The following is a 12,727-nucleotide window of genomic DNA, read 5'->3' as shown; positions in this document are numbered from 1 at the left end:
TAACACTAGATAAAATATTGCATATCTGGGCCCAATTTCATGAAGCTATTGAGCAGAAAACAAATTTCTTCGCTAAGCAAAAGTTACTTATTTCTGTTAAACAATACGTTTTTTTGTGATAAGCAAGTTTTTCTCATAGAGCTGCCTAAATGCAAATAAAATACTGCTTAAAAAATTCCTGCTTAGCAATATTTAGCAGGATACCGGTCACACATTGTACTTCTGGTATGGTATTTTTTTGCTGGTAACCTTATTCAGCAACACTTTGTATTGCCCAGCTTATGTTTATGCTTAAGCAGCTCTATAAAATTGGGCCCAGCCATTGTTGTAACATTCTTAATATTTGTTGGGTCCATCCCTGAACCTGAAACCACTCTCGCCCCTTCCCACCTTCCCTCCTTGACCTTCCGGTCTGCCTGAAAACCACTCTAAAAGAAGGACATTTAAGAAAAATTAGCAAAAGTAGGAGCATTCACATTTTCACCTAAAAGAGTTTTAAACAAAGTTTGCATACCATTTTCCATTAATTTTCAATTTCATGTTCCCCTTTCAGCGAAACCCCCACCCCCCCAAAAAAAACCCAGAAATGTAAACAAATTGTTTACTGATTCATGGAAGTAGAAAAGAAGTCTAGTGTACTACTTTTTGACAAATTTCTAATCGATGAGCTTGCACCAACTTAGAAATTTGATTTAAAAAAACAAGGAAATATTAGAGTAACGTTGTCCACCAGTTACTGCATGCCCATTGTTGAATATAGACCATTTTCTTGGAGCATTTTTCAAACACATGGAATTTCTGCTAATGGCTGTAAGCACAAATGGTCTTAGCCAAAGTTTATGAAGTCATTCAGCAGAAAACACTGCTTGACGAATTTCTGTACTAAGCAAGATATGAGTAGGGCACCAGTCACAACATTGCAAACTTAATGTTATTTAGGCTGGTAACCTGTTTCTGCTAAGCAATATTTTTTCTGTACTAAGCACATTTAAGAAACATCTTTATGAAATTGGGCCCTGCTTACAGGCTTAATGTAAACTTGGGCCCTGCTTACAGGCTTTATGAACTTTGGCACCGTTGCTGAGTGCCGGGTGGAATTAAAGATGGCCGATCTGAGCCTGAAACACCCCAAAGTAATGATTTTGGAAACGCTCCAAAGACCGAAATGGAAACTTAAATAATTATAAAACATCATTTTCTAAAGAAATGCAGTTTTTATTATTCTAATAATGAATTTGCAGACCAACATGCCGCAATTTGTTCTCGTGCAACCCAAAAAGGTGAGCAGTCACCTTGTGTAAGAACCCAGAGTCACCTCATTTGTTATGTTGTTTATAGCTGGCCTTACCCCTGTTAAGCCCGGTTTAGCCCGGTTCTTCCTTCACAGCCACTTCCTGCAGCATCTGCTTTGTTCACGTTGATGTAAAAGGGCTGCACTATGTCATACGCTACATACCTAAAATAACAAGGTTATGTTCGAATCCCACATGGGTTGCTAGTGGACTTACAGACTTGTACAATGTAGGACCAGAATACAAAGGGGTTTAGGAAAAAAACATCCACAGATTTATTTCAAACTCCAAAGATGAAACAGTTTAAACTATTACCTGAATTCAGATTCTATTTATGTCTGTACTTCTCCACATGACTTGGTACAGATTAGTGAAGCGACAGCGGTTACTGCGTCTCTGGCCGGAGCAGAAATCTGAGAACAGATTCATGCTTGAATCATTTTTCATATTCAAAATTGTTATGGGTGCAAATTTGTCCAAACCATATTACATTCAAAGGGAATTCTTTCTCAAAATACAGTTGATACCATCAACAGCTGCAGCTTTTCTCAACCGAGTATGTTTTAGTGGTCATTTATTTGGGGAGTAGTTACCAACTTATGAACCTACTTTTGAGTTGTGAATATTTGTAGATCTTTTGTGGCCGATTCAAGTCGGAGTTCTGGCGGGAAAGCTGTGACGGAAGAATGCCTTTAAAGGGAAGATACAGCCATGATCTTTTTGGAAGCAAAATAATCATCTTATTGGAGATGTCTGAAACGGGTTGCCTATATTGCTTTATGTGACATGGTTGGCCAAGCATGCAGCAGCCTACGGTTATTCCCATTTTCTGAAATTTGTTGATAATAAGCTTCCAAAATGACAAAGTTGTACCTTCCTTTTGGAGGGGGGCTGCATCAGCTTGGGGTATGCCATTATTGCTTTGTAAACACGTGCAATTCACTACATGTCAGTGGCTTTGTGTGGCTTTCTTGCATTGTGTCATCGCATAGGTCTTTGCCTGTTGAACATATTGAATGAATGTCCACGAAATGCTTTTAAAAGTGTTAATTTTTAACCCGCTATTTTTAATTTTAGATTTTTTTTTTTTTAAATGGATGTTATGAACCATTTCAAAGCATGCCGTGTGACGAGTGTTTTGCAATTGGCTGCCGGCTCAAAACCCAAGGCCCAAACTTCTCACTCTGTTGTCTTTTTCTCCCAAAAAACCTTTTGGAGAATCCTATTTGCTCTGTGGCAGCACTAACTGTGTAGGCCTGTATCGCCATACAGACACGCTTCAATGCAGTTTGCTGTTAAAGACACTGGACACAATTGGTAATTGTCAAAGACCAATCTTCTAACTTAGTGTATCTCAACATATATCCATAAAATAACAAACCTGTGAAAATTTGAGCTAAATTGGTCATCGAGGTTGCGAGATATTAGTGAAAGAAAAAACCACCCTTGTCACACGAAGTTGTGTGCTTTGAGATGCTTTATTTCGAGACCTCAAATTCTAAACATGAGGTCTCGAAATCAAATTCGTGGAAAATTACTTCTTTCTCGAAAACTACATTGCTTCAGAGGGAGCCATTTTTCACAATCTTTTTTACTATCAACAGCTCTCCATTGCTCGTTTCCAAGTAAGGTTTTATGTTAATAATTATTTTGAGTAATTACCAATAGTGTCCACTGCCTTTAAAAAAAGACTTGTAAAAGTCATGACATTACTTAACTGTCATTGAAAGGAAAAGAGTAGGCAATGAAAAGTCCCACACTTGAACAATATTGAGGTGCATGTGCATGGCTGCAGTTGAACGTAACAATCTAATATAAATGACGACCAAAATATTAATGAGGATCTAAGAATGTGGTTTTTGAATCGCATGGAAATCATTTTAATGAAAAGTTTATCCCCACGAAAGAGTCTCTGTGCTTTCAAATAAAGAAACCATTGGCTGCTTTAACAAGAAAAGAAAAACAAAATGCCAGACTTTGTTTTCCTAAATGACTCCTTTGAATCAATTTGCCTGTTGTTTTGTTTGATTGTTTGTTTGTTTGTTTGTTTGTTTGTATTTATAAAACATTTTTCCCAATTTTTTATTGATCAGACTTCATTTCAGTATTATTATTGACAATTTGTTCTTGTCTTTTTCACATTTTGTTCGGACTCTTCTTTTATCAAGTAATAAAGCAAGATTTTTTTGTGCAGTTATTAGAATCAAACTGTTGGTACCATGTTGGACCTATTTTAAGTATACACTTCCTGAACGTTATTTTAATACACTAGACACTCAATTAACCAAAGGATTGTCCTCAATGCATTCATGAACATTTTACAAACTTTCCCATCTTCAAAATTAAATACTGTACATTTTTTCCCCAGTAAAACAGAGTCCAAGACGGACCTTATCACATCATGTTGTTGTTTTAAAGTTCTCGCAATTTCCAATTCAACACATGTGGGATATATTTCAGTTCCCATAAAACCTTAAGTGCCTATTATCTCTGGTATACATGTAAGATAGACCCCCACCCCTCTAGTCCACTCCCTCTCTCCTTGGAAGTGCCCGCCATCTTTGCCTGCCATATCACACAAGGAGTTTTCTGTCATTAACATGCATGGCAGCTGCTTGTTGAATATCATTCCCCCTTATCATTCTAACCCTCCGTTTAATTGCAAACCTCTGTATTGACGTCTGTTTTGTTTTATTCGATGTGGCATCGTGAACTTGGTGTATCATCAATCCATTGTAGGTGGCGCCAAACATGCAGCAGCAGTTTTTCCTCCAGCAGCAGGCTACACAGCAACCAGGCCTCTTGCCTCAACAACCTAGCATGTTGCAACAGGTATAAAGCCCACCGTTCAACCTTCCTGTGAATGCGAATGCGATACGAACTTGACGTCACAAATTCGCAACGAATGATGCGCATCTGTTGACTTGTGCTCAACTCCTGCGAAACATCCTTTGCGATAATAGCCCTGGGACGCCAAAATTTGCTTTGCATTCGCATTTGCAGGAAGTATGAACCGGGCTTATCTCATCATCCAGGTGTTGTTATTTTGAGTTCAACACTTCACTCAAAACGTAAATACGGAGCAGATGTTGAAAATGGCAATAAGTATCTTAAAAACTTTAAAATGATCTTATGCGTGTAAATTGACATCGTTAACTGCTTCCTTATTAGTGTTTTTATTGCAAGAACAAATTATAGCAAATCTTACTAGCCATAAATTGACATCATTGAATGCTAGTCTCATAAGTATTTTTATCTCAAGAACAAATCGCAATTCTTGTGTGGCGTAAATTGACATCTGCTTCCTCTTTATTGTTTTTATTGCAAGAACAAATCGTAGCAAAACTTACTTGTCATGTATTGAAGGCGTTGACTCTTAAGTCATAACTTGTATATTTATCGCAAGAACATATCGCAAATCTTGCGTGACGTAAATTGACATTGTTGACTGCTTGCTTCCCCGTTAGTGCTTTTGCGTGAAGTGTAACCTGGCCTGTAGTCATTATTAACGCTTTATCATTTTAATCAACATTCCAACTTAATACTACCAACCCAATTGCTGAACAGTAGTTCCTTCGTGCACCCTTTCGTAGTTTTTATACCCACTTTCCAATTATTAACAACTATTCATTGTTATTTCAATTTTGTGATAACGGTTCATAATGATTTTTTTGTAGTAACGATTTGTTATTACTATTTCTTATGATGATTTACGATTTCAGTTGAATACAGTTGAGTACTTGTTGAGAAAGTAGCAAAAAACTCTGATGGTGTTTCATCAAAAACATTGAATCCATCAACCAGGGCCCAATTTCATAGCACGCTTAACGGTAAGCAAATTTTTATGCTTACTGTAGCAGAAAAATTTGCTAAGGTGCTGAACAAATAGGCGGCCACTTTGCGCGTTCACCATGGATTTGCATTGTGACATCACTTATGTGCGGTAAGCACTGGAAGGTTAGCATGCCTTAAGTGTGCTTACGGTTAGCAGCGCTATGAAATGGAAACCACGCAGTAAGCACAAAATTGGCTGCTAAGCAGCGCTATGAAATTGGGCCCAGATCTCTGGCCATAGTGGAGTTAGTAAACAAACTCTTCAGACATTTCCAGGCAATCTTTGTGAGATTCAAAATTGTCAAAATACACTTATTAATTTCTGATCAACTTTATCTCTCTTTTTTGTGGGGGAACCTAAAAAAAAAAAAGTAGTTTCCTGTCCGTTTGGAAAAAAAAAAATTGTTTCATAATAATTGTAACCCTGCATGGAGTGGACAAGGTCAATGTCCAGCATGACAAAATGTACGGCAAACATTTTAACAGTTCATGTCAATTTAATGTGAATAGTGTTCATCATGCTAAATGTTTCGAGAAAGAAGTACCGTAATTTTCCACCTGAATAATTGCAATTTGATTTTGAGACCTCAGAATTAGATTTTGTGGTCCCGAATTCAAGCATGTGACAATGGTGTTTTTTTTTCCATTATTTTCTCGCAACTTCAACAACCAATTGAGTTGAAATTTTCACAGGTTTGTTATTTCGTGCATATGTTGAGAACACCATGTGCGAAGACTGGTGTCCAGTGTCTTCCATGACTTGGTTACCACTCAAGTGATGGGTACCTGTTTTGTTTTTTCATCACTTATTGTGAAGTGCATACAATTATTACAAAGTCTGGGAGTTGGGTTGTGTGGTTTTTCATTTACCAGGAGAAGTTTTCACAAGTTTTGATAACAGTCTCGTTCTTTATTGTCACAGGTACAAGGGCAGCATAACTTGCTTCAGAGTTCAACATTGGTCGGTACCCACACAGTACAGCAGCCTGCAGTGACACTGGCTACAATAGCAAGTACACAGGTAGGATGATTGCAGTAGTCACAATAGGGGACTTTTGGGGCGCTTGGTGGCAGCAGACTTACCAGGTAAAATCCATTGTTCGCGGTAATGTGCGCATGCTCAGAACTAAGTAAACAATGGATTTTTACCTGGTAAATTTGCCGCTATGGCGTTCAAAAGTCTCTTATTGGAGGTTGGGCTTTGAGTTTTGTTATCTACTTGCCAGGTTTTATTTATTTATTTATCAGCATCATTGTTATTTATCAGCACCCGCGCAATTATGGCGTGCAGCACATGAGGGTATAGACTTGTGGACAAGCAGTTAAAGACACTGGACACTATTGGTAATTGTCAAAGACCAGTCTTCTCACTTGGTGTATCTCAACATATGCATAACATAACAAACCTGTGAAAATTTCAACTCAATTGGTCATCGAAGTTGCGAGATAATTATGGAAGAAAAAACACCCTTTTCACACGAAGTTGTGTTCTTTCAGATGCTTGATTTCGGGACCTCAAAATCTACGTATGTTTGAGGTTAGGGTTAGAATTCAAATTCAAATTCAAATATTTTAGTGGCAAATTACTTCTTTCTCAAAAACTACATTTCTCAAAATATGTTTTATACTAATCAACAGCTCTCCATTGCTTGTGACCTAGTAAGTTTTTATGCTAACAATTACTTTGAGTAATTACCAATAGTATCCAGTGCATTTAATATTTGTTGAGGTGGTAGTCCAGTCACAGTGGAAAGCTCTCTGGTGTCAAAGACTGCTCTCGCATGTCCCCTGCTCTCATCCAAGAATGCTGGCTCCTCACTACTTCACGCCCGTCAGCTTGCAAAAACATTCGCCAACTCGCCAATTACCTGAGAATTTTGGGGAGAGTCTGAACGCTGTCACTGTGATAAAATTTTAACGAAACTTTAAAAAAACAAAAATTTGTGATTTGCCTCGATAATTAATTAGCAAGTAGGGTTTGAAATTTTGCAGTAACACCATGTAATGACTATCTCTAATGAGTTGGGGATGGTTCTGAAAAGAAACGTTGGTTTCAACTCATCGTTTCGATCAGTATGCTCTGATCGTCTTCTAGAGAAATTAATGAACAAATGTTGTTTCATGTCCAGGCTGGAGCAACCATCGTAGCAGCCCCGCCCACAATCACTGCCCAGCAACAGCTTCAGATCCAACATGCCCATAAGACATCAGCAATCCAACAGGCTGAGGAGTCTACCGATCTAGAAGAACTAGAACAGTTTGCAAGAACCTTCAAACAGAGGCGGATAAAACTTGGCTTCACACAGGTGAGATCCTGGACCCTATAGAGTCTATTTCATAAAGCCGCTTACGCCAAATATTTGTGCTTACTGTGCAGATTCCCTTTCATAGCGCTGCTAACCGTAAGCACACAAAATGGTATGCCAACCCGGTGCTAACTGTATGAAAATTTAATGACACAACTTTGGAAATCCATGGTGAAGTGAACGTGCACTTATGCTTAAGCAAATTGTTTCTGCGGTAGTTAGCACAATCGTCTGCTTATCGTTAAGAACCACTCCGAGAAGCACTCCGTTTGCAGAAAACATCTGCTTCATACAGGCTTTACGAAATTTGCTTACAGTAAAAAGCAGTGGTTAATAGAGAATGTCGGTCAACTTTGAGTTCTGTCTGTTTAATTCTGCATTTCTCCCCAACTTGAATATCGCTATTGTTTGTTCGTCTCTTACAGGGTGATGTTGGATTAGCTATGGGTAAGCTGTATGGCAACGATTTCAGCCAGACGACCATCTCGCGCTTTGAGGCGCTCAATCTTAGCTTCAAGAACATGTGTAAGCTGAAGCCATTGCTTCAGAAGTGGCTTGACGACGCCGACTCCACCATCTCCAATCCGTCGCTGCTTGGAGGGACCGGCTTGGACTCTCCAGACTCCCTCGGACGGCGTCGGAAGAAACGCACGAGCATCGAGACCAACATCCGCGTGTCTCTAGAGCGGGCCTTCATCCACAACCCTAAGCCCACCTCTGAGGAGATCATGATGTTATCGGAGACCCTCGGTATGGAGAAGGAGGTCGTACGAGTTTGGTTCTGCAACCGTCGCCAGAAGGAGAAGCGCATTAACCCTCCATCGATAAACCTAGCGAGTCTCGGCTACAACGGTACCGGTCCGCTCATGAGCCCAACAACGGTCACACACACACAGTTAAATTCCAACAACAGTATCGGTCTGCCAATCACGTCGGCCAATGTGTCCGGGGTGGTGGGATCAGGCCCTGGTGGTGTGACCATGCATGCGACCAGAATCATCACAAGCGTCGCGCAGGCCGTCGCTAACAACAACAACCCACTGAATAATTTCAAGGTCATGAACAACACGACGACGGTCAACAGCGCGATCACGGACGCTGTCAATGCTGTTTCTGTGCCTACCTCACTTGTCCCCACCTCACTGGTCCCAAAGACCATCCATCTGGGCCAGCCCGTTCCAGTGTCCATCGGCACGAACGGTGTGCAACCCACGAATCTGTCAATAAACACTACATCTAACACACTACCCATGGAAGTTGTTACGATGTCAGTTTCTAGTCATGAGACCTCAACAGCACCTGCTTCAACCATGTCCACTATTGAGACAAATGTAATAGGAACGAAATAAATCCCCCCCTCCTCCTCCAAACAGATGATGCAAGTCTTCGTCAATCTTGGGAACTCTAGGCTCCGTTTTTGAGAACTTTGGGTTCCCTGTTTTGGGGACTCTGGCTTTCCAGGTACATTGCTTTGAAGTATATGAGGAAACCAATATCGTACAATAAATTGGAATAGACTTGCTCAACTGCCCCCTGATGAATTCATGGCTTGATTTTGTACGGTGGTTGGCAGGGTTTTTGTGACAGTTCAGTGATCAGACCAAAACATTGAGAAGTAAGTGTGTGTTGGAAAGCTGGAAGGAAAAAAAACTGAAGGTATGAGCTATGCATAAAGTACTTCTGCAAAGTCTTGAAAACGTCTAGCTCGTTGTGCTTGCAGAGTCATTCACCGATGAATTCAGAATCTTGATTTGTAAAGTTGGCGATGTTTTTCTAACGGGAAAGCGTGTCATTAAACCTGAGTGTGTGAATTATGAGAATAGCAGTTTGTTTGGCCGGCCTTGTACCAAGACGGTAAGTTTTTACTTGCAACTATTGAAGGCGATCAAGTGTGTGCTAAAACAAAGCAGCACAAAGGAACATTTTCTGAACAAGAATCTGGCTGCCTCCAAGTGAACAATTCAATGTGAAGATTTTTTGGTTGTGTGTGGAGATAGACATTGCATTCATGATAACCCACCGTCCCACCGTCATCCTAGAGGTCAGATAGTCGCAATGCACTGCCGTGTACGGGAGACGCACAGGATGGTCCAATTAGCAACATCCAGAAAGAGGGCGCCCTGCTCAAATATTATTCGGTCGATAACGAGAACATGGTTGCCTGTCATGTCCAGTACAGGTATATCTTTCACGCAATTACTGAAAGCAAAGCAAATTTCCCTGCGTCACAGTTGAAGAAAAAAATATTGGCATGTATCTGATCATTTGCATCACGTACAGTAATAAACTTTGCATGGGCTTTCAGGTGAAGTATAGACCGGGCTTAACTCTGAGCAGGACTAGACGAAGCCTAGCGTACACCATTGGTCTCCTTATAGCTGGTTTGAGGTTTTTTGTTGTTATTCAAAAGTTAAAGTTGAGTTTTGGGGAGTTCACAGAACTAGAAATGCAGATTGTACCCAAATTCTAAAGTTTGTTGTTTGTAAAATTGTACAATGCATCGCTGCAAGTAGTTTTTTTATGGTGGTGGGAATGGGGTTTTTATATATTTTTTATTTTTACGTTTGGGATGTTTTTATTTTGTCTCCAATGTTTTGGTCTCAAAACCATTATGACCTTATGATGGGTTTACACACTCCATGTAAATTGATTTTGTTATAATTAAGAGAAGATATCAAAGAATTTCCTTTTAAAGGTACATACCAAGGGTTCGGGCTATAAGGTCGTTAGTTAATAGTCGATGTGACCTCTGACGTCACACGAAAACCTTAACATGATTCGCGCGCATACCGCTAGAAAGTGTATGCAAGCTTACCATGAATACGTGCGTTTTTGCCCGGTGAAACATGACGTATACAGTGTTTTTTCAACAGAGGGCAGTTTGAATGTAAACATAGGTCACATGGTCTATACATGTAGATTTGTTTGAAGTTTTATTGGATGGATTTGCATATTTATTGTTGGAGTTCGTGGTTAATGGAGCTTATTGATCAAGAGCTGTCTCCACAGAATTAGTTTGCTAAAAAGAAACATTTAGTCTCCAAAGAAATTATCTCTTGGATTTTGATGAATTTAATACACATTTTATATTTAACAACCTTTTGATTATTACAAATATGAAATTGCAACTAACGACCTTATAGAGCTGACGATACTTTCATAGAGTTAAGACTAGTCTTATCTCAAGTTAGGACGAGTACTTGGGACTAGCCACACGTTTTGTACAGGACTAGTCCTAACTCTTTGTGAAACCGACCCCAGGGCCCAACAGACCTTTATCATGGTGCAGCTATCTTGAATTTCTCCCATTGATATCAATGTTACCAAACTGAGGCTGGAAGAACAAAATAGTCTGGTTCCTATTTGCAAAATGATTATTAGCATTCATTATTGTTATTCGATCTAGGGAACATGACCAGGATGGAGGCAACATGATAAAGGTCTATTTCATGGCTCAGCTTACCGTTACTAAAGAATCGGCTCTTACAGAAGCAGGGAATTCTGTGCTTTTGTTAAGCAAATTTCACAGGTCAGCAGGGAACTAATAACTTGTGTGTGTTTGTACTCCATGTTACTAGGCATTCCTTGCCGACAAAGCTAGAGCAGAAATTCAACGCTTGTACAGTAAGCAGATATTGGTGATCGTAAGCGCAGAATTTGGCCCTAAGCAGAGCAGTGAAATTGGGCTTAAAGCACAAACTATTGCATCCACATGCACAACAGCTTTTTCAAGCCTCTTGACTGGGACTTGTGTTACATAATATGGCTTGACAAAACTTAGGACAATTTAGAATTATAGTCAATTATAGTGCGGGCCATTGTCAAACTGCGCTAGCTAGCATGGCTGAATGCTTGTTAAACATTCAGTCGTGTTAACAGATGTTGTAACTAAACTCATCAACATTTCTGCAAACTTTCAATTGAAAACAAATACATCCCAAGATTGATTGCTTTGTTTCCAATGTATTCAACACGATTTTTGAATATTTTTGTGTAATTGTTCTGAACTGTGACCATCAGTTTTTGCTTTATAGATGGCTTCCCATAGCTCTCCAAACTTGGTTGGCAAAAACTCCAACTGTGATGTAGCAATGGAACAGGGCCCAATTTCATGGCTCTGCTTTCTGTTAGCACGGAATTGGGGCTTATGGAAGCAGGGAATTCTGTGCTTATGGCAAGCGTATTTCACGGGTTAGCGGCGAATTTGGGCCTCTGCGCGTGCGTACTCCACTGTACTAGGCATTCTATGCTTACAAGGCTAGCGCAGAAATTCGGCGCTTGCACTCAAAGCGGGGAATCGTGATCGTAAGCGCAGAATTCGGCGGTAAGCAGAACCATGAAATTGGGCCCTGCTCTTGATACAGTTTCTTGGTTTCAATGCCATTAAGAATCCGTTTCCTCGCCATAAACAATAGTCGTTTTTACGTTATTTTGTCACGATAAGAAAGCCTTATCTAGTGGTTAAAAAGGTGAAAATACATGTATGTATTTATACAATTGTACAGGTTAATTAATTTTCTACCAGCATGTATTCTTTTAATAGTATAGCATTAAGGTCGATTAAAATTAACCAATTGTTCAGCGTCCTTTTTCTGGAATCATCTTGGTCTACGTGTTATTTCTTTGTTAAAACACAGTACACAGTTATTTGGTGGCCAGTAGACTGGTTAAAATTCTCGACTTATCCCTTTTGTTTTTTTTCCTTTTTTTCAATTTTGAATCAAAATTTGAGAAAAGTGTTAAGCTTTGTGCAAAATTTGTTGCATTTTAGATTAAAATTTGGGAAAGGACGCAAGGCCTTGTGTACTTATCAAGATTTGCCTCAAAATGTTCACAAGGCTATTTTAACCTTGTGTACTTATCAAATTTTGCCTTCTAATCAAATTTTGCATGAAAATGTTCACATGGCTATAATCTTGTGAACTTATCCAGTTATGCCTGAAAATGTTCACATAGCCTTGTGTTCTTATCAATTATCAAATTTTACCTCAAAATGTTCACAAGGCTATAACCTTGCGTACTTATCAAATTTTGCTTCAAAATGTTCACACGACTATAACCTTGTGTACTTATCAAATTTTACCTCAAAATGTTCACAAGGCTATAACCTTGCGTACTTATCAAATTTTGCATGAAAATGTTCATAAGGCTATAACCTTGTGTGCTTATCAAATTTTGCCTGAAAATTTTCACAAGGCTATAACCTTGTGTACTTATCAAATTTTGCCTGAAAATGTTCGCAAGGCGTACTAATCAAATTTTGCCTGAAAATGTTCACAAGGCTATAACCTTGCT

General features: G+C 39.3%; 1 protein-coding gene across 4 annotated transcripts in view; it reads left to right on the top strand.

The window, feature by feature from the left end:
* Positions 1 to 12,030, top strand: part of LOC139951241 (uncharacterized) — a 33,056-nt gene extending 21,026 nt beyond the window's left edge. For 2 of the 4 annotated variants that reach the window (XM_071950023.1, XM_071950020.1), the window contains 5 exons: positions 1,242 to 1,280; positions 4,032 to 4,124; positions 6,049 to 6,147; positions 7,256 to 7,432; positions 7,858 to 12,030. In XM_071950023.1, the coding sequence (XP_071806124.1) occupies positions 1,242 to 1,280; positions 4,032 to 4,124; positions 6,049 to 6,147; positions 7,256 to 7,432; positions 7,858 to 8,781 (1,332 nt within the window). In that variant the 3' untranslated portion in view covers positions 8,782 to 12,030. The remainder of the gene's footprint in view (positions 1 to 1,241; positions 1,281 to 4,031; positions 4,125 to 6,048; positions 6,148 to 7,255; positions 7,433 to 7,857) is intronic. The other 2 variants (XM_071950021.1, XM_071950022.1) reach the window with 2 other exon arrangements.
* Positions 12,031 to 12,727: the final 697 nt, after the last annotated feature.

Source organism: Asterias amurensis, chromosome 19 (genome assembly GCF_032118995.1).
Source record: "Asterias amurensis chromosome 19, ASM3211899v1".
Classification (NCBI taxonomy): Eukaryota; Metazoa; Echinodermata; class Asteroidea; order Forcipulatida; family Asteriidae; genus Asterias; species Asterias amurensis.
This window is presented reverse-complemented; position numbering and strand designations above follow the sequence as displayed.